The sequence below is a fragment of the Paecilomyces variotii genome (assembly GCF_004022145.1).
Source record: "Paecilomyces variotii strain CBS 101075 chromosome Unknown C8Q69scaffold_12, whole genome shotgun sequence".
Lineage (NCBI taxonomy): Eukaryota > Fungi > Ascomycota > Eurotiomycetes > Eurotiales > Thermoascaceae > Paecilomyces > Paecilomyces variotii.
The window spans coordinates 757,519-781,190 of NW_021167151.1; the positions used below are offsets into that span (position 1 = coordinate 757,519).

Sequence of the window (23,672 nt, forward strand, 5' to 3'; positions counted from 1 at the left end):
GTTCGCACTCTAAAATGGAAGGGATTAAGATACATGTATAATGTAAAAGCGGGTGAGGAGTGAGAAGGAAAGAAAAAAAAATAAAAGAAAAAAAAATGTCAGCGACAGGATTCGACTGTGTGGGCGAATCTATCGCGTATTAAGCTTAACTACCTTGTTGTTTAGGGGGTTTGTAGATATTATTGCTCTCCTCAAGATACTGTAGTTAGGTGGTTAATCATGCGCTGAAAGCATCACACAATAGTACAAACACAAGACAAGACAGGACAAAAAAGACAGAAAGACAAAAGTGATGGTTTAGATATGGTCCAGACACGGCTCTTAGGCCCGCTTCTTAGCCGGCGGGGAGTTTTTAGAGTATCTCCAGTGAGTGGGTCGTCGGCTACAGGATCAATATTCGGCTTTCAAGAGCGAGCTGTGCTGTACCTGAACCTGATAGTCAATATGATGGTGATCCATATTTTTATGGTATATTACTGCGATCGCCTATCAGGAACCATAGCTGTTATCTAGTCAGAGTCTACCAACGATTCCCATGTCTAATTAATTAATTAATTAATTAATTAATTGGTTGGTGAAATAAAATATCAACGATAACTAAAAAGCTGATCGACGCCGACCTCGCGCTTCGGCATTACGCCTCGATACTTAAGTCCGAGCCCTGCAAGAAAAATGAGCGACGCTGGCTCGGGTCTAAGTAGAGAAGCGAATCTTTTATATCAAGTCGATCCCCTCCTCATTATTCTCTACCCGGCGCAGATCAAACAAGCATAATTGGCGCGAGGACGAAGCACGGCGCATCGCAACCTCGTAAGACCGAAGCGCTCTGCCTTCTATCCGAGCTAGTTGATATCTCCGAGCAGCTTTCCTCGCCCGGCTTTCCCCCAATTCTCTGGGGGGCTTCAGCCGTATTATTTAAATCACAAGTTACGGGGACCTTGTCCATCGATTTCGCAGACTCCAGTACCAAAGATGGGGGAGGGACATAACGGCCTGGCCTTGCCAGAAATCGGGACCATAAACACAGAAATCCCTAGCGACAATTCAACAATGACCGCATCCAGTATCCAACTGGACCGCGATCCAGAGAAGACACAGCCCGTGGAGAAACAAACCGCGGGACAGTTCGTACAGGAGAGCCATGATGCAGAGAAAGCAGAGCAGGTCACCCAGACTGCGGCGCCAGAACCAGCACCGCCAAGTATGCCCCCAGATGGAGGATGGCAGGCATGGCTGGTTGTAATGGGAGCTTTCTGCAGTCTGTTTGTCAGTTTCGGTTGGATTAACTGTGAGTTACTACCCGGGGGAATGGATCATATCTACTTAGAAGCCCTAGCATGCTAACCAAGAACCAATGCAGGCATCGGTGTCTTCCAGGATTACTACCAGACTCATCAGTTGAAGAACATGTCTCCCAGCACAGTGGCATGGGTTCCATCACTGGAGACATTCGTCATGTTCGTCGGAGGTCCTATCTTCGGAAAGCTCTTCGACAACTACGGTCCGCGATGGCTATTGCTTATCGGAACCTTCTTCCACGTCTTTGGTCTGATGATGACCTCTCTCTCCACTAAATACTACCAATTCATCCTCGCGCAAGGAATCTGCAGTCCCCTCGGAGCCAGCGCTGTCTTCTACGCCTCCATGACCTCCGCCGTCACCTGGTTCCACCACCGTCGTGCCCTGGCTCTGGGAATCACAGTGAGTGGATCGAGCTTAGGAGGAGTCATCTTCCCCATCATGGTCGACCATCTCGTGCAAGAAGTCGGTTTTGCCTGGGCGATGCGTATCTGCGCTTTCATGATCCTCGGCCTGCTCGTCATCTCCAACCTTACGGTCAAGTCGAGATTGAAGCACACCGTGAAGCCCTTCCACCCCATGGAGTTCCTCAAGCCACTGAAGGAACTGAAATTCATCCTGACGGTGACGGGAGCGTTTTTCTTCTTCTGGGGCATGTTCTTGCCTTTCACCTTTGTCATCCTCCAGGCCGAGAGATACGGCATGTCCACCAACATGGGAGCGTATTTGATCCCTATCCTGAACGCTGCAAGGTACATACATCATCACCCCTTATCCCCCGCCTCAGAATCACAGATCAAGATAACCACTAACACAAAAACCAACTAGTATCCTCGGCCGTACTCTCCCAGGCTACCTCGGTGACCGCCTCGGCCGCTTCAACACCATGATCTTCATGACCTACTTCTCCGCCATCGTCGTTCTCGCAATCTGGCTCCCCTCCCGCAGCAACGCCCCCGCCATCGTCTTCAGCGCCCTCTACGGTTTCGGTTCCGGCGCCTTCGTCTCCCTCGGCCCCGCTGTCATCGCTCAGATCTCTGACGTGCGCGAAATCGGTATCCGCAACGGTACCTTCTTCGCTATCATCTCCATTGCTGCCCTAACGGGAAATCCGATCGGAGGAGCTCTCGCTCCCAATGTCGTCTCGGGTAGTTTTACGAAACTTCAAATCTTCTGTGGTGTGGTGCAGATGGCGGGAGCGACGTTTTTTGTTGTGGCGAGGGTTTATATTGGTGGGTTTAAGCCGAATAAGAAGCTTTAAGCTTGCAAAAAAAGAAAAAAAAAAACAAGCACCAACAACAATAAAAGGACAAAAAGGGAAGAGAAAAGACGAACATGGCGGAAAAGAGACGTGGTGGTTTTTTTTATTTTTATTATTATTCCTTACTAACTAACTAACTAGAGTAACCGACCAACCACCATGTAATTAGACATGCATATAGATGTGTAGATGGATATAGTTAACGCATAATGTGAAATACATAATAGAATCGAAGAAACGAAACAATTAAGTTACTTCAGAGCTTACTTAATTCAATACTTAAAAAACTATTTCTATGATTTGTAGGTATCCAGTGTTAACTAACTGCTTTGTACATAAGTCGAAGTAAATACCCGTCTCCTTGCTAAGGCTTTCACTCCCCCCTGAGACCAGGATGTCACGTGTATGTATACTCTTTCAACTTGCTTCAGTATATGTCACGGGTTATCCTTTCGTTGGTCCATAACAGCTATAAAGCCGATCCCATGTAGCCTCGTGCCTCGTGTTGAATTTGATTAATCTGAATCCAGTTCTGGCACTGGGAATCGGGTGCATGTATAAGTGATATAGTGTAAACAGAATGCCAAATCTAATAGAAACAGACATAGAAACTTGAAATTTAGATAATTACTGCTACAAAGCAAGACTCCCATTAAATATGCACGGATATGGTATTGACGAAGCGAAAAAAAAGTAATATGATATCACAAACAAGCCAACGCCAAAAGACGCCTCGCTGGTATGCGGGGTTGAAGAAAGCAAAGCTCTGAAATGGGGTATTTCCAGCGCCAGAACAAGAAAAAGAAACATAGTCTTCGCTAAGGGCGAAGATAGAACAGTGGAGAAAGCAAAACAAAAATCCTAAAGATACTTCTCCCAAAAATGCTGCCCAAACTCCCAAGAAGATGGAAATTCTACCAAAACCGGTATGTAAATGAGATCTGAAACATAATGCTCACGCCACAATTCCGCTCCTCATATTTTGGACCGTTCTCAAGCCCACTCCCTTCATTTTGCTGAGCTCCGTCAAGCTCTTCACCTGGGCCTGTCCATCACTCGCTTCGTAGTCATCCTGGTCCAGTTCATGGTCCATTTCGCAGAGGCAGTCGACGATGGCTTCGGCCTTCTTGATCCCGACGCCCTTGAGAAGCTTGATCTGGCTGACATCGCGAGAGTTGATGATCGACAGAAGATGAGCCGTGCGTGGGGAGTTAGCAAACTCCTCCAGAACAGCAGCCTCGGACTCATCGTGCTCTTTCACCACTGGAGACTTCGTCTTGGCCCTCTTCTGCTTGGGTTTGTGTCGAAACCCGCCAGCTAGGTCGTACTCCTCATCACTAAACTCTTCATTGTGTTCTGAGTCTTGATACTCGCCATCCACCTCAGCTGGGCGTTTTGGGCGCGTGGGTTTCTCATTCTTCTTCAGGGAAAGCATGCTTCCTAGTTCACGTCGTGCTGCTGATGTAGCTTCCTCAGCTGCGACAGTCGCGTGTTGCATCTGGACCTTCATGTCAAGCTTTTCTTGCAGCGTTGAGATCTTTCCTAGCAGTTTTGCATTATGCGGGAAGAAAGGCAATGCAAGTTGGTACATCTTCAAGGCTGAGGAGTCCTCGCCTCGTGCATGGTGCTGTTTTGCCATTAGAAGGTAGGACAGCCCTTCAGCTCGCGCATCCTCTCTGCCTTCAATGCGCTGCTCGAGAAGTTCCAAGCGACGCTGCACTGCTTCGCTGATATCGTTCGCCTGAGTCTTCTGCTTGGCGGTCTCATCCAGGGCCTTCGCAGCTAATATCTCCTCGACCTTCTTCTGGACCATCTCTTCAATCTTGGCTGCGGAGATTTCTGCCCCCGAACTGCGAGAAGACTCCGATAATTCCGGCTGTCGAAGCCCCTTTGCAGTTCTAGGCCTCGGAGATCTGAAAGTATCCGACTTCCGCTTCAGAGGCGATGATCGTTTGGTAATCTCTGGCTTCTTGATCTGCGAGGCCTGTTTCTGCTGGGGCTTATCGGAATACACAAAGAATGCCTTTGCAGGCTTGCTATCAGCCGGCTTTTCATCTGTCGCTGCGGCAGGCGCACCAATGTTCGCATTTACTGACGCTGCCAGCGGCCGCAGAGGCTGTCGCTGCATGGAACCTGCAACAGAAGACCGTACTGTAGGCCTTGGTGGGCCCTTGAACATAGGCTCGTTTTCGACCTCTCGCACCTCGACTTTCTTCGTACGGTTCGCAAAATTCAGGGAACTGACTGTATCCAAGTGATATGAGCGCACAGGTGCAAGGTTTAGGATCATTACTGTCAGTCCGTTATTCTGTCCCAGCGACAAGATCCTTGTCATCTTCGACTCTCTGTACGGGATCCTCGGCTGCTTCTTGCTGATGGCTTCCACGCACTGAGCCAGGACAAACAGACTCTTGTTTATGCTGGCCGATTCGACCATGCGCTCCTTGTCATTGCCTGTTCGACGATTATCCTCCGAACCCGCAAGGTCGATCGCAGATGCGGTACTAATGCGGGTCTTATCGCCCGTTGTTACGGCCACCTTCACGCACAGAATTGCATGCGATCGAGATGAATGTGCATTCAACTGTGCCTGGCTTAGCCCCGTCCAAGAGTAGACGCGAAAGTCGAGCTTACCTTCGTCGCGGAAGTGGATCTGTTCATGTTGGCCTGATCGTACAAACTCTCGAATTCTTTCAAACTCGGACAGGGCCGCTCCGTCAGCCCAACAACGACCGTCTTTCCTCCATTATCTCTCAAGGGCAGTCCGGAAGCGGTCCTCTTCTCTGGTGGCTCAAATAAGTCGAATACTTTGTCATTGTAGATTTCGTAATAGCTCATGGAAACGTCGACCTTTGTTTGTCCTTCACTATCCTTGTCGAGCTTCCGACTGCGTCTGTAGATGGCGCTCAGGAGACGAGGGATGACGCCTCTATCCGCAAGGCTTTTACCGCCCCGCATGGTGTGCGTTTTCCCTGTTCCCGTAACACCATATGCGAATATCGTGACATCGAAACCGGTAAAAAGGTGCTTTACAGTGGGTGCGACTGCGCTGTTCGTCAGTATGGCGTGTAGTATCGAACGACAGGTCCTATGGCTGACCTTCTGCATCGAACAGCTCCTGCTGTGTCGCACTCGCATCGTACACTGCATTGAACTGGAACGAGAACTCCTCTCCCTCGTTTTTCGGATTAGGTATCCGCACGATTGTATCCCGGTCCCTGAGTGCCGCCAAAGCGTCCTTCTTGCCTTTAGCTGCACCGGATTTTGCCGTGGTGTCGGAAGAAGGCAACGATGCTGTCGAATTAGGAGACGGACCAGTGCGAACAATCACGTCCAGCTCTCGCTCTGATTTGAGCAGGGGTCGAACCCGCGCAACCACGCGGACGCTCATTTTCGAAGATATCTATGGACTATGGTGCGGAATCTTCCCGGTGCCAGGGGTTGTTGACTCTAGCTGCTGCAACGACGTCCACCCGCTCTAACGTTTTGCGAACCTTCCAATTGTAATCGCCTGTCCTTTTGCTTGGAAAAGTGGTCTAGATAACCATAGGAAAGTCGTCACCAAGGAAAACTAGACAATGAGCGAAAGGGTCAATTCCAGACGACCCGCAAAAAGTGCCCCTCGAATGGTGCGACTGGAACGCGGACCTTTCCCCAAGAAAAGCAACCGAAGAAGGGGGCCGTAAGAAAGAAGAGAGAAAAAAAAAACGGCCGAAGAACAGACGACCGAAGCAGAACAGACTCAACGGAAAACGAGAACTGGGAAGAGGCGCTGGATGTTGGCGTTTGTCACTTCGAAAACGGTCTTTTGCACGGAGCAGGGGTTTGCCGTTTGGTGTGCTGGAGGGCAGAACCAGGTGGTTGGCAGGGCAACGCCTGATCGTGTCTGGGGTATTTTCTCCACCTGCCGCAACTCAATGGAACTGCGCTTAACGTCGTCTCAAGAAGGGCTATCTAGAAAGCAATGAACTGGATAGCAAGATTGCAGAGTATAATGTTCGACCATGGTAAACTCCAGTCGAATAAACGTGCTGTTTTTTAGGACGCAGATGGTCAAGCGTGCATTGCTGCGAGTACCTGGGCCGCAACTGAACAGATGAATAGACGGGGACAGCAAAAAGAATCTGCTGAAAGGATCTAAGACGCCAGAAAAAGCTGCATGATATGTTATGTGGCTAATGGAGGTGCTCCAGTGCAGCCTTGTTATTTTTGCTGTATGTAGGCAACACCTCAACATCGCGTCTCTTGACGTCCAGCGTCGTCATTGAGATAGGGAAGACGGAATCATGTACAGATTATCTAATACTGTTCTTGGAACAAGATACAATATGCAAGGAGCTTGAGAGATATGAGAAGCAATTATTATCAGACAGGCGTGCTTCAACCTCAAAAAGAACCCAGATAGGTAAGTATACAATATTACCTATCTGGGAAAGACAAAGAGTTCACACCAAAGAACCACTTGGATATCGGTCGTTCGTGTACTATTACACTCTTTGAAGAGTTTTACTCTGCTTTACTGGGTAGGGTAACGCTCCCAGTCCGGTTACTTTCTGGCTTGAGCGTTCCTAGTTCAGTAAGTTGTTGAAAATGATGGATTATCCCTCGATGGGATTTGAAGAGCGCAGAAGCCAGCGGCGCCTGCTCAGTCATACTCGAATAAAGGGCCCTGGGTGACTGATTTCCAATAGATTGTTAGTTCCCGAGTCTCGTTTATCAACGCGTTCTATCAGTGGCATATCCCCAATTGTGGGTGATGATTGAGTGTAGTTTCGATGCCGGTCATGATGGCCTGACTCTGTCCGGAGTTCTCTGGAATGAGAGATAGAGATAAATCAACAAGAAGATATGCTGCAGTCATACATTCGTTTCCAAGGGTAGGTAGATATAGCATATCGCACCGTGATATCGGGTACCAACAAGCTTCAAGCTTCTCATTACAAGCCAGACTCGCTAGTAGAACATCAACCATGTTGTATGAGATATACGCCATCTACGATACACTATATGAAGTTGGACTAATTCTTTAAATCCAAAGCAAAAGATAGGCTCTTGAACCAGAATACTCGAGGACCGACTTTGAACTGCGGGCCGTAAGTAGTTATTCGACGGATGAAGTCATAGCCCATGTCAGAACAGCGCTCTGCGCTTACGGGTCTGACGGGGATCAGGGCTTTTGCAATATCGCTCTGAATTTCGAAGACAGCGCACGAATGCCACTCTCAAGTCGGATCCTGTTCCTCTGTGTCTGAGAGGTCGTGGTTTAACGGTGTTGACGGTCTCCTGAGGCATGGCAAGTCTACCGCCCGCGGGGCTCTGATTGGCCAACAGTAGCCGCAAAGGCCACCGTACACCACCCAGCTCGAGAGCCTGGAATTTGGCAGTCTCTCCGCTCGTCTTCTGCCTCGACATCCGGAAAGACACGTTGGCCGGTCCTGCGCGCGTGCTTTGCGTGCTATATCCCTTCCATTTCACTTTGGATGTCGATTGCGGGCACAATCTTCCCTGTGAGCACCGAATCTGGAGCACCTGACTCGGCTGTGAGTGTACTGACACCGAAGCATAGTGATCTTAACTGCTCCGCACCTTCGAATCGACAGGGTACACAGATCGCAGGATATACGAAAGGATTTAGCGACTTTGTCAACATAGGAAATAATATATACGGGCTCGATGGCGTCACCGCAAGGGGGATATCCTCCCCAGGAAGGATACGGTCAACCTGGCTATGGCTCCCCAGGCTCGCCCTCTCAACAGCCCGGGGTACCAGTGACAGGCCCCGCGTCTCACCCTAATGTTGGAGGGAAAAAGAAGCGTGCCTATGCTGGCGAAGCATTCGAGTTCGGTTTTGGTGCCAACGCAGCTTTGGGCGGACAACAACAAGGCGGTGGTGCGTATGGTTATATGCCGCAACCGCAACCGCAACAAGCAGCAGGCTATCCACCAGCTACATATGGCGCGGATCCGAACCAGGTAGCCGCTGCAGGATACGGCCAGCCAGCTGCTGCTGTCGGCGGATATCAGCCTCCAGTGGCCGGTTATACTGCTCCTGCTCCCGGGGTTGACCAGATGACCCAGCAGTTTGGCCAGATGGGCATGGGTACTCCGCAGCAGATCCCGCAACAGGCTCAGGCGCCGCGAGCTGTTCCTCTGAACCAGCTTTATCCTACTGATCTCCTTACCCAACCGTTCAATGTTGCGGAACTCGATTACCCCCCGCCACCGATAATCTTGCCGCCAAATGTAAGTGATCCGCGTCACTGCTGTTACTCGTGTCCAAGTGCTGATCCTGACAGACGAGCGTATACCCTTCTCCTGATGCTAATTGCCCCCCTAAATACGTGCGCTCAACGTTGAATGCGGTGCCCACCACCTATTCCCTTCTCAAAAAGTCGAAATTGCCCTTCGCTCTCGTCATTCAACCATATGCGGCTTTGCACGATGCGGAGGATACTGTGCCAGTCATTCCAGATCAGGTCATTTCACGATGTAGACGTTGCAGGTCTTACATCAATCCCTTCGTCATATTTCTCGATCATGGCCACCGCTGGCGCTGCAACATGTGCAACCTTACCAACGACGTACCTCAAGCGTTTGACTGGGACACCACTCTCCAGAAGCCAGCGGATAGGTCTTTGAGACCTGAGCTGAACCATGCCGTCGTTGAATTTGTGGCGCCGCAGGAGTACATGGTCCGCCCCCCGCAGCCTCTGGTCTATCTTTTCTTGATCGATGTGAGCTACGCTTCAGTCACGAATGGTCTCCTGGCTACCAGCGCTCGTTGCATCAGAGAGAGCCTTGATCGCATACCCAACGCCGACCGGCGGACGCGACTAGGTTTCATTGCTGTAGATTCCAGCCTGCACTATTTCACCATTCCACGAGATGGATCGGAAAATAACGATCCCAAGATGCTGGTTGTTAGTGATCTGGAGGAGCCCTTCCTGCCCATTCCAGGAGACCTCCTGGTTACCCTTACTGAATGTCGGGAGAACATCGAGTCCTTCCTTGATAAGCTGCAAGACATGTTCCAAAACACGCAGAACAATGGATCTGCCATGGGCTCCGCCCTTCGTGCTGGTTACAAGTTGATAGCACCAGTCGGAGGAAAGATGACTGTCTTGTCCTCTTCTCTACCCAATGTTGGTCACGGTGCTTTGACCATGCGAGAGGACAAGAAAGTTCTAGGCACCAGCAAAGAGAGCAGTCTCCTCCAGACCGCAAACAGTTTCTATAAGAGCTTCGCCGTCGAGTGCTCGAAGGCTCAAGTTTCCGTTGATATGTTCCTGTTCTCCTCCCAGTACCAGGATGTTGCATCTCTCAGTAATCTTCCTCGGTACACCGGTGGTCAGACCTATTTCTACCCGGGCTGGAATGCTGCTCGGACAGAGGATGCCATCAAATTCGCTCGGGAATTCTCAGACTATCTCTCCTCTGAGATCGGTCTGGAAGCAGTTCTGCGCGTGCGAGCGACTACTGGTCTGCGCATGAGCACATTCTACGGAAACTTCTTCAACCGCAGCTCCGATCTCTGTGCATTCCCAGCATTCCCACGTGATCAAGCCTATGTTGTCGAGGTCGCCATCGACGAGACTGTCACTAAGTCGGTGGTCTGCATGCAGACCGCTGTGCTGCACACTACCTGCAATGGCGAGCGAAGAATTCGAGTCTTGACATTGGCTCTTCCGACAACACAGACGCTGGCTGATGTATACGCATCCGCTGATCAACAGGCTATTATGACCTACTTCAGTCATAAAGCTGTTGAGCGGACGCTCGGAAATGGCCTGGAATCGGCTCGCGAAGCCCTACAGAACAAGGCTGTTGAGCTTCTGTCGACATACCGGAAGGAGCTTGCTGGTGGCAGTGTCAGCGGTGGCGGTCTCCAGTTCCCTGCTAACCTGAGGGCTCTGCCTGTGCTCTTCCTGGCCCTAACGAAGAATGTACGATTGTCCCGCATTTGCCCCGAAATCTACCGTGTTTACTGACATCTGTACAGCTGGGTCTACGGAAATCTGCTCAGATTCCGACGGATATGAGGTCTGCAGCCCTGTGTCTGCTCTCGACTCTCCCTCTCCCCCTTTTGATCCAGTACATCTATCCGAAGATGTACTCCCTGCATGACATGCCTGATGATGCAGGGTTGCCGGACGAGAAGACCGGCCAGATTATCCTGCCACCGCCAGTTAATCTGTCATCGGAACGACTTGTCCCGTACGGTCTCTACCTTATTGACGATGGCCAGACACAGTTCCTCTGGGTCGGACGGGATGCTGTCCCTCAGTTGGTCCTGGATGTCTTCGGCTTGCCGGACAAGTCCCAGCTTCGCGTTGGAAAGCAGTTCCTGCCTGAGCTGGATAATGACTTCAGCGAACGAGTCCGGGCTGTCATCCAGAAGAGCCGCGACCACCGGGCCAAGGGCGTCGGCAGCATCGTATTCCCACAGTTGTATGTTGTCAAGGAGGACGGTGAACCAGGGCTGCGGCTATGGGCTCAGACGATGCTGGTCGAGGACCGGGCCGACCAAAGCGTCAGTCTGCCGCAGTGGATGGGCTCGTTGCGGGAGAAGGTATGACCACCCATAAGTTAAAACAACCACCCGACGTCCGTATGGACTGACGCGGTCTTTGACTACCTACAGGTTGTTCAGTAGTAATGATAGTTTGAAAGTTATTGGTAGACCCATGAAATGCAGCATTATATCAATGCAAATTATTATCTTCTGGGATAACACTCCTCGTTTCGTTGGGCCATTGTTCTTATGTATGTACTCTGTGGAGATGGCATCGATTTCGTTTCTTGTTCTCTCTCCTAGTTCCTGGCTATGTGCCATATCTAGCAACACTGCAGAGGCAGTCTGTATGTCCTTTCCCGCGTGTATTACTACTTTAGATGATGCTGGGGCTTTGCAGGGCCAGGACCTTGTACAGACATCACCGAAACTTTACCGTGAATTTCTCCCTGGACTCTTGTCCTTGACGAATAGGAACCATCCCTGGAATATTCGCTTGCCTCGATTTTTTTCTTTTTCTTTTGGTGAATTGGTGCAGGAGATTTTTTGTTTCCAGGGCCCTCGAGATCCTCCACTACGCGTCCGTTTGGTGGCTCAGTCGAAACACCTTCGTACGACGGTGTGCTCGGAGGGTGGAGGTGGCTGCCGATGAGACGCTGGTCGGGCACGCCCGACGTTACTATTATTTATACCCCGCGGTTAGAGCACCGTGAATATCACGAACGGGTTTCGAGATGGTCGACGATCCTCGAGCGCAGGGCGCTTGCGGAGCAGGATGCGAACTGCTGTGCGTGACCGGCTGTTACAGAAAAATGTGTTTCCCTCGTGGACCTGGACGACTGGAACTCCATCCCCGCCACTAGCGTTTGAGAAAAAAACTTGAGACTGCAAATGGTGGACCACGACTGCTGGGCATCACTGGCCTGTCCAGCACTGATGAAGGGCCGATCCGCCCTACGGAGTCGCAGTAGGGGCCTTAAGACAGGAAATATCGAGAGTAGACTCTGGTGTTATTATTCATTATCGCTTGATTCCGTCCTGAGACTGTCGTGCCGGCCCCTCTGGGCGTCCCAAGGTTTCGACTCAACAGGAAACGCTCGAGACGGACCGCCTCGCCTGTCTCCTTGGTTGAAGTTAAGCAAGTTAAGGGCCGGTGCCAATAAGAAATCCTCCTGGGAACGCTCGCTGTCGCTCTCCCGTCCGGTACCTCTTATCCAGTGCCGGTGCTGCCATCTCATTCGCTTTGGCTGCTCTTCAGGCTCCAGAATCCCATTTCTTTCGGTTGTGTAGGCCAGCAAGCGTGCGCTCTGCTCTCATCCTTATCTTTCTGCTGCGGTCGGTGATATCAGATCGTTCGAAAGAAGTACCATAGAGTAAGACAGACTCGTGCGACAGACCATCGCCCCAGTCTGTGCTTCTTTATTATTTTTATCATCGTCTAACTATCAAGCTGCCGCTGCAGAGTTGCTCTCCTCACGTTCTCCTCCCCGTCTCTGCCCCACCTTGCCAGCCGTTCCACAGCTGGTAAATCCAGATCATCCCGCAACGTCTCTTCTCGGAGCTAGGGGTAAACAGTTCATTACTTATCCGAAGATTTTCCTCGAGCGTGTCGTCCCTTCAAATCACAAGAGCTGGTTGTGCTGTCTCCCGGTGTCCCTGAACGAGAAAGGACGTTGTGATCGCGGGGCGTTTCAGTCTGCCGCAATTGATACCCGACAAGCAGCGCTTGAGGTATGGAGAACTGTCAATGGCCTTTGGGTCACAGACAAGAACCTGACGAGAGGAAACGAGCCTCCTTTCGCCTGACGATGACGATGTACTCTAGCTAACCAAAGGTGGTTCTGTCACAGGGATATTCACGGCGTCTCGGTGAAAGAGCGACCTCCTTTCCCTCTATACAGCTGTTCCTCACGCACTTTTTCAACCCGACCCTCGAAACCTTCTACCGTCTCAAGAACAGCCTTTTCTCTCGATATAGAATAATTTAACTGTGGAATACTTCAGAAATCTCGTCGACATCGCTTCGAGGAATATTGAATGTTTGTTCTCCAGTTTTGAGTTGACAGCTATCGTGGGCACAGCTGACGGTGGAGGGAGATATAGAAGGAAACACAGCGTGTGATATTGTACTCGAAGGACGACTTCTGCGCATAACCCTGCGCATACAAAAATATACAGAAAAGTAGGTGCTGGTCTCTTTGCTATTCTTTGTTTTAATCATCGCCATGCACTCTGCGTCACACCACCCATGCCAAATTATCACCTCTATGCTCCTCTTTCGCCTGTATAACTCCATCGACTGTTTTGTGTCCATCACGAGTTTTCCACCGTGAATTATCTTAGCAGTTGAGAAGAAAGCAAGGTATCAAGGGTTGGCTCTCAACAGTGGGAAATGTCTGGTGAAGGTCTGGAAAGTAGCTCACTGTTACCGTCTGATCTCACTGGGTTCCGGAGTGAACTGTCAATGCATAGACCATTCGGTCCAATGTGTTACTCTTCAAGCTACTTTCTGACTAACCCAGCCTCTTCTCCCTCCACTTGGCTTTAGCTCCCATTGAGATAGCATTTGTTCCTCAGATATCCTCGTGCTGACAGGATCAAAGTTTATAGCCAAGATGGTGCACGGTTCGGGATCTCGAAAGATCTCTTTCAATGTCTCCGACCAGTATGACATCCAGGATGTCATCGGAGAGGGTGCTTACGGTGTTGTCTGGTAAGTCTGTCTACCAAGGACGAGTGACCTGTGTTCTGACTAGCAACAGCTCCGCTCTGCACAAGCCTTCGGGCCAGAAGGTCGCTATCAAGAAGATCACTCCCTTCGACCATTCCATGTTCTGTCTACGTACGCTACGAGAGATGAAGTTGCTGAGATACTTCAACCATGAAAATATCATTTCTATTCTCGATATCCAGAAGCCTCGCAGCTATGAGAGCTTCACAGAGGTGTACCTCATCCAGGTAAGGATGCTTCCAGATTTATTGATCTGGCAGGACTAATATGTCTTGCAGGAGTTGATGGAGACCGACATGCACCGTGTCATCCGTACTCAGGATCTTTCCGACGATCACTGCCAGTATTTCATTTACCAGACTCTTCGCGCCCTGAAGGCGATGCACTCAGCGAACGTTCTTCATCGTGACCTGAAGCCATCAAATCTTCTCCTGAATGCGAACTGCGACTTGAAAGTCTGCGACTTCGGTCTTGCCCGTTCTGCTGCATCCTCAGATGACAACTCCGGCTTCATGACGGAGTATGTCGCTACGCGTTGGTACCGTGCACCTGAGATCATGTTGACCTTCAAGGAATACACCAAGGCCATTGATGTTTGGAGTGTGGGATGTATCTTGGCTGAGATGCTGAGCGGAAAGCCTCTGTTCCCGGGCAAGGACTGTAAGTTACCTTGCATTTCTTTCTGATGGAAGATAGCTTCTGACCAGTTACCAGACCACCACCAATTAACCCTTATCCTGGATGTTCTGGGAACCCCGACAATGGAGGATTACTACGGTATCAAGTCTCGTCGTGCACGGGAGTACATCCGTTCGCTACCTTTCAAGAAGAAGATTCCATTCAAAGCTCTTTTCCCAAAGAGCAACGATCTCGCCCTTGATCTCCTCGAGAAACTGCTTGCCTTCAACCCTGTAAAACGCATCACGGTCGAAGAAGCGCTACGCCACCCTTACCTGGAGCCTTACCATGATCCGGATGACGAGCCCACTGCTGACCCTATTCCCGAGGAGTTCTTTGATTTCGACAAGAACAAAGATTCCCTTAGCAAGGAGCAGTTGAAGGGTGAGTCTTGGTCATTCCTGCTTCCTGTCAATTTTGCTAACGCTCTTCTACGCAGCCCTCATCTACGAGGAGATCATGAGGTAGGAAATTGCCTCTCCGGGAATTCATAGAACGGATTGGCGTTTTATACTTTAGCATGCCTAACGAAGTACATAGCAACAAGAGAGAACAGGCACAGAGAGCAGGAACAGCTTTTGATGAATCTGAATGGGACCTTCCCATTCCCAACCTCCCTCACTAGCCAGCCTCGTACCATCATCATCAGCAATGAAGGAAGAACTTGGCTGGAATGTCTTTGTCCGTGCCAACTGAAGCAATCGTCTACTTGTAGTCTCAGAATAATCATGTCATCAATGAACGGTCAAATATATTGCTGCTATGATATGTATTGTAATACAGAGTGATCTTCTGTTGCTTGATTCGCTTGGCTGCACGAACCACATTGCGACCATCGTCCGTGTAGTCTCCAATAAACGGTCGCAAAGTTTTCAGAATACTCAGTGTCTGCGATGACTTAATGGTGAGAATATTTCCGTGGCTTTTTGATGACATTTTCGTCACTCTCATATGCCATCCAGGCCACAAAACTATTGCCCTTTTTATATACCCGATTGATCCCGCGCCTTGGAGGGCCTACATCATTTCTAGGCTTCCAGCCTTCCCTTGCTTTATTGCGACAATTCTCGGCTTTGTATGAGTATGTGCTTGGTTGTTAAATACTTGACTATACTTCTTGATGTAGAAGATTGAAAAAAGCATTTAATCAACAAATGAAGAGTAAAATAACCTTTTTATGATTCCAATCGCTCTATATTATTAGGTATCACGGTCATTTATCTCCAGAAACGGCTCTTGCCTCTGAACCCTGATCGGAGATAGAAGACTTAGTTCATCTAATCGGCCAAGTCGACAGTGAGATGTCTGAAATCGACCACCAAGTCCCCTCCCTTGTCTGACGGTCGAGCAACATACGTGCCAACCCAGCATTCCTTATTGCCCTCATCTTCGAAAGCCCAGGTGACCTCTCTGATAGGGACGCGCTGGATGCCCTCGACAAGATAGATCCAGAGACTACCATCCTGCTGCCTCACCATCTCCACAGTAGCTGCTGGGCCACCAGATGGGACTGGCAGCAAGCTCCAATCCGCCCATCGATCCTTGACAACCGTGCTGATGTTGGGTTTCTCATCGACGAATTCAATCCCCGTCTTAATCCATTTCTGATCATCGCCATGACCTTTGATGACGAGAATGAGACCCCCTTGGTCATATTGTTGTGTCCAATTGGCGGTAAGGGCTACGCGCGCCCTTTTGAACGACGACAGTCGGGCGGATTTGTAGAGAATCGGCGCATTGAAGCGGTTCGTTGACGGTGGCTTCGACCAGACATCGGTAGATGGTGAAGCTTTCAATGTGAATTCCACGGGTATGTCGCCGTCACCCGGAACTTTTTCGGATGTGTTGGCGAAAGTAAAACCGACCATGGTTTAATAACCGTACCGCGGACTGGGCGCAACAAAGTTGAATAACACCGTGTATGGCGAGATATGTAAGAATAAAGTAAGTGTATAATAACTAATTAACAGTCTCAGAGGATAATAATCTGCAAAGGGATTATAGTATAGGCTGAGATAAACCACATCCTTTAAGGTCTAATTTGATGGGGGCAGTTTTTTGCTGTTTTCTTTATCTATACGTCACTATCACGTACATATAGCCTATATCCAAAATGCTCATTTTCGATGAGAGGATGATTCTAGATCAATGTGGGGTAGTGAAGGGAAGGGAAGCGGAGACGGCCGGGAAGCCTGTTCAGTAATTACTGAATCCTACTCTAGTTGTACTTGTACTGTACAATAATGATAACGAAAGCCACGGCAGAGGCGTACAATAAGTTGCGTACGGACTGGCTGCCCATCGTGTTCAAGCGTTGCGGTGTTCCCGGAGCATTCCCGTGTTTGATAAGATGGTGCGGGGTTAAAGGTTAGGCCCCCGTGTTTGGAAGCAGATGGTCTGACAGTTACTAATAACAATAGGAATTATAATGAGAATAAGAATAAGCATTAATAGTTACCCCTCGCCTGAGACATCAAGCTGTTGGAGAAGGATTCATAGTATGTATGGGCGGAGTCTTGGCGTTGATCACACGGCTGACATAATCGATCATCGCCAGCATCAGAGCTGTTGAGGATCGACAGACTGCATGCTGATGTCGTGAAGGCAGTGAGAAAAGAGCGGCTGATTTTGCAGCCCTCAACACTCCTAATCCATGAATCGAATCGCGATTCGTGATGTCCGCTCGACTCCTCCACCCTGACGAGTTCGAGCTTGCAGCTCGCTCGTCTGTTGATTCCCAAGAGACCTTCAACCTTGACGAAGCGGACTTCGAGTCTCAGTCTTATTCCAAGTCATACAGCTTTAGGCGTAAACCTGCATTTCTATCTCGCTTGCTATCCTTCACGTTTTCCGGATACCGTCGCATCAGAGATTCGGGAGCGCCTCTACCCTCGCCACGAAGGCCCGTTACGTGCTATCGCCGCCTGCTAGCCCGCCGTTCATGTTTCCTTCTGCACGCGTTCACCGGCATTATTCTTGCCCTTGTGATTCTGACATCGATATTCCGACCTTCCTATACACGATTACCAGCACACTATGAAGCTCTTCGAAAATCTGTATCAGAGTCGAATGCGCCGGGCAGGGGAAATCCACGGAATGAGAAGGTGTTCATTGCGGCTAGCATCTATGACAAGGGAGGTGACCTCGCACGGGGCCAGTGGGGCAAGGGGATACTCGACTTAATCGACCTTCTTGGAGAAGACAATGTTTTCCTAAGCATATACGAAAATGACAGTGGGGAGGAGGGACAGGCTGCCCTCCAGGAGCTCCAGGAAAAGGTTCGCTCAAAGAAGTCTATTGTCTTTGAAGAACATCTGAACCTGTCGGAGATCCCACACGTCACGCTTCCAGATGGATCCCAGCGCATCAAGCGCATTGCTTATCTAGCTGAGGTTCGAAACCGAGCACTGCGCCCTCTGGATCAACACCCGGAGATCGAATACGATAGACTTCTATATTTGAACGATGTCGTGTTCGATCCTGTCGATGTCCTGCAACTTCTCTTCTCTACCAACGCTGCACAAGATGGAGTCGCTCAGTATCGGGCTGCCTGCTCCGTTGATTTCATCAATCCGTTCAAATTCTACGATACCTACGCAACTCGGGACCTACAAGGATATAGCATGGGAGTGCCTTTCTTCCCATGGTTTACGAGCGCTGGGTCAGGTCAGAGCAGACGGGATGTACTTGCTGGCAAGGATACTGTGCGTGTGCGGAGTTGTTGGGGTGGAATTGTGGCCTTCGATGCAAAGTACTTCCAGGGTCATAATCCAGTGCGTTTCCGTGCAGAGAAGGATCTTTTCTGGGATGCGTCAGAATGCTGCCTTATCCATGCAGACATTCAAGATCCTGCGCCTGATATCGAAGCAATCCCGGATACTGGGATATATATGAACCCCTATGTCCGAGTTGCTTATGATAGCGGGACTCTTTCTTGGCTAAGAACAACGCGCCGTTTCGAGCGGCTCTACTCCCTGATCCATTGGATCGTTAACCATATCGCTGGCTTACCTCGCTTCAACCCTCGTCGGGGCGAAAGGCCTGGCACGGAAGTCGACGAAAAAGTTTGGGTTGCTGACGACAAGCTGGAGGGGGGAGGTTCTTTTGTGACCGTCAAGCGACTTGCAGATCCGGGTGGCTTCTGCGGGCGTCGGGGACTTCAGGTCGTTGTGGAAGATCGCAAAAAAGGGCAAGGTCCCTGGGAGACGCTCCCTGTTCCATCTGTTTGAGATTTGGTCTAGACACGCGGGTGTATATAAGGGTGGGTTAATAGATAGGCGCTGATCTAGGATTACGGAGTTTGTCATCATGATATTGCTAGTTAATGGGATAACTGTCATGTATCATCTTACCTTATATTGTTACAATGAATGCGCATATTCCTCTTAACCCCAGGTTTCTACGAGACTTGGTTCTGTCTTTCCGTCCTTCGCCTTAAAGCGGATCTGGTTATCTCCTTACGTTGAAGTTGGACTCATTTTATAATTGGAGGCCTCCCGGAGATCAGTCCAATTCGGTCCAGTCTTTTTGAGTTGCATGTGCTGAAAGGTATGTATAGCTCTGACCGTTGCTGCAATACCCATATCCCATACTTCTGCTCCCTTCCGTTTAGAGCTCTAGCCTGATTGGAAGGGTATATATCACCATGTCCTAGTTCTTATTCTCGAATTGATGGCCTATTCCCAGAAGGGTACATCAAAGATACTGGTGACCCCCAGCCCCTTTCAGAGCTCTTCACTTACCTGCCGCTGGACCTTTATGTTATATTTGTCTGACTGTTCTTTTGGGGGAGTCACCCGATTAAGAACAATAGGTGGCTGGGGTTCCCTCCAACATCATTCACGTATACTGTCACATGTTTTCCTTCTTTGCCTCCACCTATTAAGGGTTTTATTCTCCTAAGAAATACTTCTTCTCCTTTTCCTAACTCCCTGCTTCTTCATCTTGTTTCTCTAATAGAAATCGTGGTTGATAAGCTCTCAAGTTGCTGCGTTTGTGAAGGGTGTCTGATACACCTTAACCGCCATCATGATGGGACCTGTTGATCGCACAACTGAAATAGTCCAGGATGTCCTGTCTTTCTTTGCCGAAAACTCCAAGCATACGCTTGCTGACAGCAGACATGCTCCAAAGAATGCCAGACAGATGCTCAGTGCTAAGAGACCTTCGGTTTGTGCTTCCTTGTCTCCTTCCCGCACGCATAACGGCTTCTGGGTGCTCCTCAGGACGACAACCAGCCGCATGACTTTCATTGTTGGTACGCAGAAACTGAAAGCCGCTTCTTTCAACAGAGGTTTCCGGAAGAGCTGCGTCTCGGCGCTGAGAAGGGGACTCACCCAGAGACCCGCCTGCATGACCTTCACACCAACACCAACACCGTTGCTGCACCTCCCTTCAGAAGGAGTCCTCTTTCCTCAGGTAAACAAAACAACCTGAGAACAACAACCTCTGCAACTGCAAAGACCACCATGGCTCCTCCTGCGGATATCGATGATACCGCTGCCTTCATGGCTGCGGTTCGTAGCCGTCGTCAGCAAGCCTTGAGCTCCCAGTCCGACAGCATCGCGTCGTCCACCGCGGAGGTTGACCACGTTGAGACTCTCGTCGAAGCTCCTATCATCCCTGAACCTTCTCCTTCCAAGCAGAAGAAGGAAAACGGTATGTATGAGATGATTTGTCGCAGAGATCCTAGCCGTTAGAGACGGACGTATAACTAACAGGATTCTAGTCGAGCACGCAAAGGCGATCGCTCCCGAAGCTCCTGTTATGCCTCTCAAGGAGGAGAAACAATCTGCATCTTTTTCCCCGTCTGTTGGCCTTGAGGCTTCCAAGTGGGCTAACCCTAGATTCGTGTCCCCTACTCGTGCTCAGAGGACATTGAGGGACCGTGAAGCTTCTATCAGTGTTGTGACGCCCCAGGCTCGTACCCCTGAAGCTGTAACTCTCACCAAGGAGCCTGAAATCGTTGAGACTCCGGAGGTCCCTAAGCCGTCTATCACTGAAGAAGAGGACCGAGAGCATCTTACTCACTTCAAAACCTGGGGTGCCCCAATGGCTCGTGACAAGCCTGGTATGATTTCCCCTTCCGCTACTGGTGCTGAGTGTTGAATGAAGTCTGCTAATTTGGATGTCAACCATTAGCTGCCCAGGTTCGTCTCATCATACTGAGCAACCTTCCTTCGACCTACAATGCCCCTGCCAAAGTTTTGACTCTCATTCACGGCGGAGCTATCGAGAGCGTCCGTCTCTCCGCTGGTGGTTGTGCTTACATCTTGTTCTGCGATGCCACTGCCTGCAAGGCTTACTACGACCAGTATCCAAACGGTATCCCAGTCGGTCCTGGCGGACGCCAGACGATCTTTGTGGATATTGGAAAAGAGGTTGACGTCGTCAGTTCGCAGCTGACTATTGCGCTCTCAACTGGAGCCACCCGCGTTATTCGGTGCGCTGGCGTTGACATGAATGTCTCCATGAGTACTCTCTACGAGATGGCGTCTGCAAATAATCGCAAGGTAGAGAAGATCATTGATTCTTACGTCTCCGGAGAAGTATATTTCCCGCAGAATAACGTATTAGCGTGAAGAAGCTAACTTTACCATCTCAGTCTCGCCTCGTGATCTTTCGTTTCTGCTCCATCGAAGATGCAATTAGGTTCAAGTCCGCCCTCGTCCGCGACGACGATTGGGAACACTGTAACGTCCAGTACGGCGAGGATCCGTAAGTATTTCATATCTGCTAAAGTTTTTATCTCTCTCTGACTTCGATGTACCGTACCAGATGTGAGCTGGCCACTGGTCTTCACTTTGACTAGGGTGCACTAGCATCCTTCGTCATTGTGGTGGACCCCGCAGTATCTGATGTTCATGCGGTCATCCTTCAAAAAACAAAAAAAAAGAGATAAGAGAAAATGGGTGTTTATTTTCTTGAATTCGACAATTGATACTCCCAAGGCACTTGGTTGAGCAAAATAGTGTATTTTAGCAATGGCAACCATCGAACACCATAATGGAATCGACATCAGGCCAGCCAAAGTGTGCCTATTTCCTCGTGAGACTAGACCGTAGACAAAAGGCTGTATTCGCATAGAACTGAGTGAGATACACCTACGTTGTTTGTAGTAGTTAGTAGTAGTATTTATTATTAACGTCCGTCGGAAGGCTTCGCCTGTGGTCCTGGTGGCCTCCCATGGGGTATTTGGGACGTGCTAAGCCATGGAATTATTACTATACAGTGTATGTATGACCTTAGAAAGCAATTCAAGTCGTCGTTTAACTCGTCATTTGGAATAGAGGATGGAGGCGTGTTTCGACATGACGGCCCTTCTACATGCTATAAATACATATATATATATATATATATATATATATATATATATCTATTTTTGCAGTTTATCCTATCGATAAATATTACAACCTCCCCTACAGCATTATTCGCTTTTCAAACTTCTCCTTAGATATAGTTATTTTGTCAGTTAGGGTTTACTGCTCCTACCCTATAGTATACAAACCGGGTACTTAGCAGCTGCAACGGAAAGCTACCTAGATAGATAGATCCCACTTGTAACTATAGGGTTAAAGCAGACGGAGATGGGAACCATGGAATGAATGGTTAAGACTATGTTCAGTTCAGCTGCAATGTCAGGGAGCATATATAGGTGATAAATAGATTTCGAATACCTTTAATTTCTCTAAGCGATCAATAGTTATTTTATTCCCGTTTTAAATGCTTCTTTAGAACCTTAGTTCTAGATCTTCACGTATATGATGTTAGGGATGGTTAAGAGTTCTTGCTACAATATGGACTTCTTACGCTGTGTCTGAGATCTAATCACTGAAATGAAATGATATGCACATGCAGAACATTTATTCGTCAGTAGTTCTATTCTATGAAGCAAATTCTACGCATAAAAGAATATCGATTTGTCAGAATATTTCATTCATTTTTAGTCTATTAGAATTATGATCGTTTTACCCATCTCGGGTTCTACTTTTCCATATTCACCCCCTTTTTTTTCTGGTCCCCTTTTTCTGTTCTTGCTCTCTCGTCAAAAGTACTTTGCATATTCACATACGGACATGGTACCAACTGATAGCATAGTCGAGCTAAGACCTACCGGTCGGATATCATGATGCGTGAACCCGCAACACCTTGAAACAAAGGATGGACGAGCTAAGTTTTGAGTCTGAAGAGAAAGGGGATGGGGATGGGGACGGGTGCGCGCACATGGCTCGGTGGATCAAATAAAAAAAAAGACTGGAAAATAGGTCTGTATGGTAGACTAATGAATAATGCGGAGTTCTGCAGACCAGACCTAATTCGGAGAGATGATCAGGGACTTCCTTGATACTTGGTTGAGTACTTTTGTCGATATTAGTCCTAGTTAGCCTTGGTCCTGGATAGGAGAAGAAAAGATGTTTTGATGATAAGAGTAATGTAGGTTTTAGTCATAGGCCGGGGGATTTCTTCTCGCTTTGTTCTCTGCTGTATGTTAGCTCATATATTCATGGTCCATGTTCGCGATCATTGCAACTATGTGTTACACAGACATGAAAATTGGGAGCAAGGAAAATCTCAAAATTAAGAATAAGACGTGGAGCTGGAGGGGGGTTCAGAAAGGTCGCAAACTTGAAGGTAACGGCGATCGACAAGCCGCGAACTGCAGAGCTCCTTTTCTGGAAAAGGAGGCTGGGAGGTGGCATTTCTAGAAGACCATGAGACGAGGGGTTTGTAGGGATTGTTGGTTGATTCCGGTATGCTGAAGAATCTCATTATCTAAGGTCGGAGAAGGCGGGGGTAGTAGACACCGTACATGGAGGTACGGCAGGGTTGAAGGGGAGGGGTTGGCCGAGGACCATTAAAGGGTTTGTATTGAATGTATGGTAGGTGACATTGGGCAGGGATCAGAGAAACAAAGACGATGGAGGTGCACAGATAGCGTCATGTCATGCGCAATGCAGGAATTATTCCGACACTCTAGTGTTGGAGGGGCATAACTGCAGGTGCTCAGTATAGGATCAGCTTGGGAGAGTTACGAGGAAGAAGAGAGCATGCCGTACTGGCTTGTCCTCTTTTTCGGTATTTTGCTTTGATACACTTACCTAACAGCGTAGTATAACTATGCCAGCGGTTATGGATGGATGAATAAACTGAAATGCGAGCTCTTCATGGATGCATAATGTGAAGAATATTTG

The 23,672-nt window shown here is 49.0% G+C and overlaps 6 protein-coding genes across 6 annotated transcripts; 4 read left to right on the forward strand and 2 right to left on the reverse strand.

The window, feature by feature from the left end:
* Positions 1–613: 613 nt before the first annotated feature.
* Positions 614–2,796, forward strand: C8Q69DRAFT_478434 (major facilitator superfamily domain-containing protein). Its single transcript, XM_028631385.1, has 3 exons — positions 614–1,288; positions 1,361–2,051; positions 2,128–2,796. Exons 1-3 carry the CDS (start codon positions 973–975, stop codon positions 2,558–2,560), a joined length of 1,440 nt encoding a protein of 479 aa, XP_028482418.1. The 5' UTR covers positions 614–972; the 3' UTR covers positions 2,561–2,796.
* Positions 2,797–3,340: 544 nt separating this feature from the next.
* C8Q69DRAFT_91417 (kinesin family protein) lies at positions 3,341–6,354 on the reverse strand. Its single transcript, XM_028634162.1, has 3 exons — positions 5,660–6,354; positions 5,195–5,604; positions 3,341–5,144 (listed from the first exon to the last, which is right to left on the reverse strand). Exons 1-3 carry the CDS (start codon positions 5,949–5,951, stop codon positions 3,516–3,518), a joined length of 2,331 nt encoding a protein of 776 aa, XP_028482419.1. The 5' UTR covers positions 5,952–6,354; the 3' UTR covers positions 3,341–3,515.
* Positions 6,355–7,911: 1,557 nt separating this feature from the next.
* Positions 7,912–11,165, forward strand: C8Q69DRAFT_91490 (hypothetical protein). The gene is made up of 4 exons (XM_028634164.1): positions 7,912–8,067; positions 8,127–8,803; positions 8,857–10,503; positions 10,560–11,165. Exons 2-4 carry the CDS (start codon positions 8,234–8,236, stop codon positions 11,133–11,135), a joined length of 2,793 nt encoding a protein of 930 aa, XP_028482420.1. The 5' UTR covers positions 7,912–8,067; positions 8,127–8,233; the 3' UTR covers positions 11,136–11,165.
* Positions 11,166–13,537: 2,372 nt separating this feature from the next.
* On the forward strand, positions 13,538–14,969 carry C8Q69DRAFT_91585 (mitogen-activated protein kinase). The gene is made up of 5 exons (XM_028634165.1): positions 13,538–13,785; positions 13,835–14,030; positions 14,082–14,463; positions 14,518–14,865; positions 14,921–14,969. The coding sequence occupies exons 1-5, from the start codon at positions 13,688–13,690 to the stop codon at positions 14,947–14,949; spliced, it is 1,053 nt and encodes a 350-aa protein (XP_028482421.1). The 5' UTR covers positions 13,538–13,687; the 3' UTR covers positions 14,950–14,969.
* Positions 14,970–15,595: 626 nt separating this feature from the next.
* Positions 15,596–16,723, reverse strand: C8Q69DRAFT_91436 (hypothetical protein). Its single transcript, XM_028634163.1, has one exon. The coding sequence runs from the start codon at positions 16,347–16,349 to the stop codon at positions 15,759–15,761; it is 591 nt and encodes a 196-aa protein (XP_028482422.1). The 5' UTR covers positions 16,350–16,723; the 3' UTR covers positions 15,596–15,758.
* A 433-nt stretch (positions 16,724–17,156) lies between these two features.
* Positions 17,157–21,202, forward strand: C8Q69DRAFT_488408 (cryptococcal mannosyltransferase 1-domain-containing protein; the record flags this gene model as incomplete). Its single annotated transcript, XM_028632047.1, has 6 exons — positions 17,157–18,704; positions 19,549–19,859; positions 19,919–20,139; positions 20,210–20,551; positions 20,623–21,029; positions 21,086–21,202. The coding sequence occupies 6 exons, from the start codon at positions 17,157–17,159 to the stop codon at positions 21,200–21,202; spliced, it is 2,946 nt and encodes a 981-aa protein (XP_028482423.1).
* Positions 21,203–23,672: the final 2,470 nt, after the last annotated feature.

Excerpts from the sequence above, each read along its gene's own strand:
- C8Q69DRAFT_478434 (XM_028631385.1), top strand. The coding sequence starts at position 973 with ATGGGGGAGGGACATAACGGCCTGGCCTTGCCAGAAATCGGGACCATA. Across the intron at positions 1,289-1,360 it reads CAGTTTCGGTTGGATTAACT|GCATCGGTGTCTTCCAGGAT; the intron begins GTGAGTTACTAC and ends GAACCAATGCAG. Across the intron at positions 2,052-2,127 it reads CCTATCCTGAACGCTGCAAG|TATCCTCGGCCGTACTCTCC; the intron begins GTACATACATCA and ends AAAACCAACTAG.
- C8Q69DRAFT_91417 (XM_028634162.1), bottom strand. The coding sequence starts at position 5,951 with ATGAGCGTCCGCGTGGTTGCGCGGGTTCGACCCCTGCTCAAATCAGAG. Across the intron at positions 5,605-5,659 it reads GGAGCTGTTCGATGCAGAAG|TCGCACCCACTGTAAAGCAC; the intron begins GTCAGCCATAGG and ends CGAACAGCGCAG. Across the intron at positions 5,145-5,194 it reads GATCCACTTCCGCGACGAAG|TTGAATGCACATTCATCTCG; the intron begins GTAAGCTCGACT and ends AGCCAGGCACAG.
- C8Q69DRAFT_91490 (XM_028634164.1), top strand. The coding sequence starts at position 8,234 with ATGGCGTCACCGCAAGGGGGATATCCTCCCCAGGAAGGATACGGTCAA. Across the intron at positions 8,804-8,856 it reads CGATAATCTTGCCGCCAAAT|ACGAGCGTATACCCTTCTCC; the intron begins GTAAGTGATCCG and ends TGATCCTGACAG. Across the intron at positions 10,504-10,559 it reads TCCTGGCCCTAACGAAGAAT|CTGGGTCTACGGAAATCTGC; the intron begins GTACGATTGTCC and ends ACATCTGTACAG.
- C8Q69DRAFT_91585 (XM_028634165.1), top strand. The coding sequence starts at position 13,688 with ATGGTGCACGGTTCGGGATCTCGAAAGATCTCTTTCAATGTCTCCGAC. Across the intron at positions 13,786-13,834 it reads GGTGCTTACGGTGTTGTCTG|CTCCGCTCTGCACAAGCCTT; the intron begins GTAAGTCTGTCT and ends GACTAGCAACAG. Across the intron at positions 14,866-14,920 it reads TAGCAAGGAGCAGTTGAAGG|CCCTCATCTACGAGGAGATC; the intron begins GTGAGTCTTGGT and ends TCTTCTACGCAG.
- C8Q69DRAFT_91436 (XM_028634163.1), bottom strand. The coding sequence starts at position 16,349 with ATGGTCGGTTTTACTTTCGCCAACACATCCGAAAAAGTTCCGGGTGAC.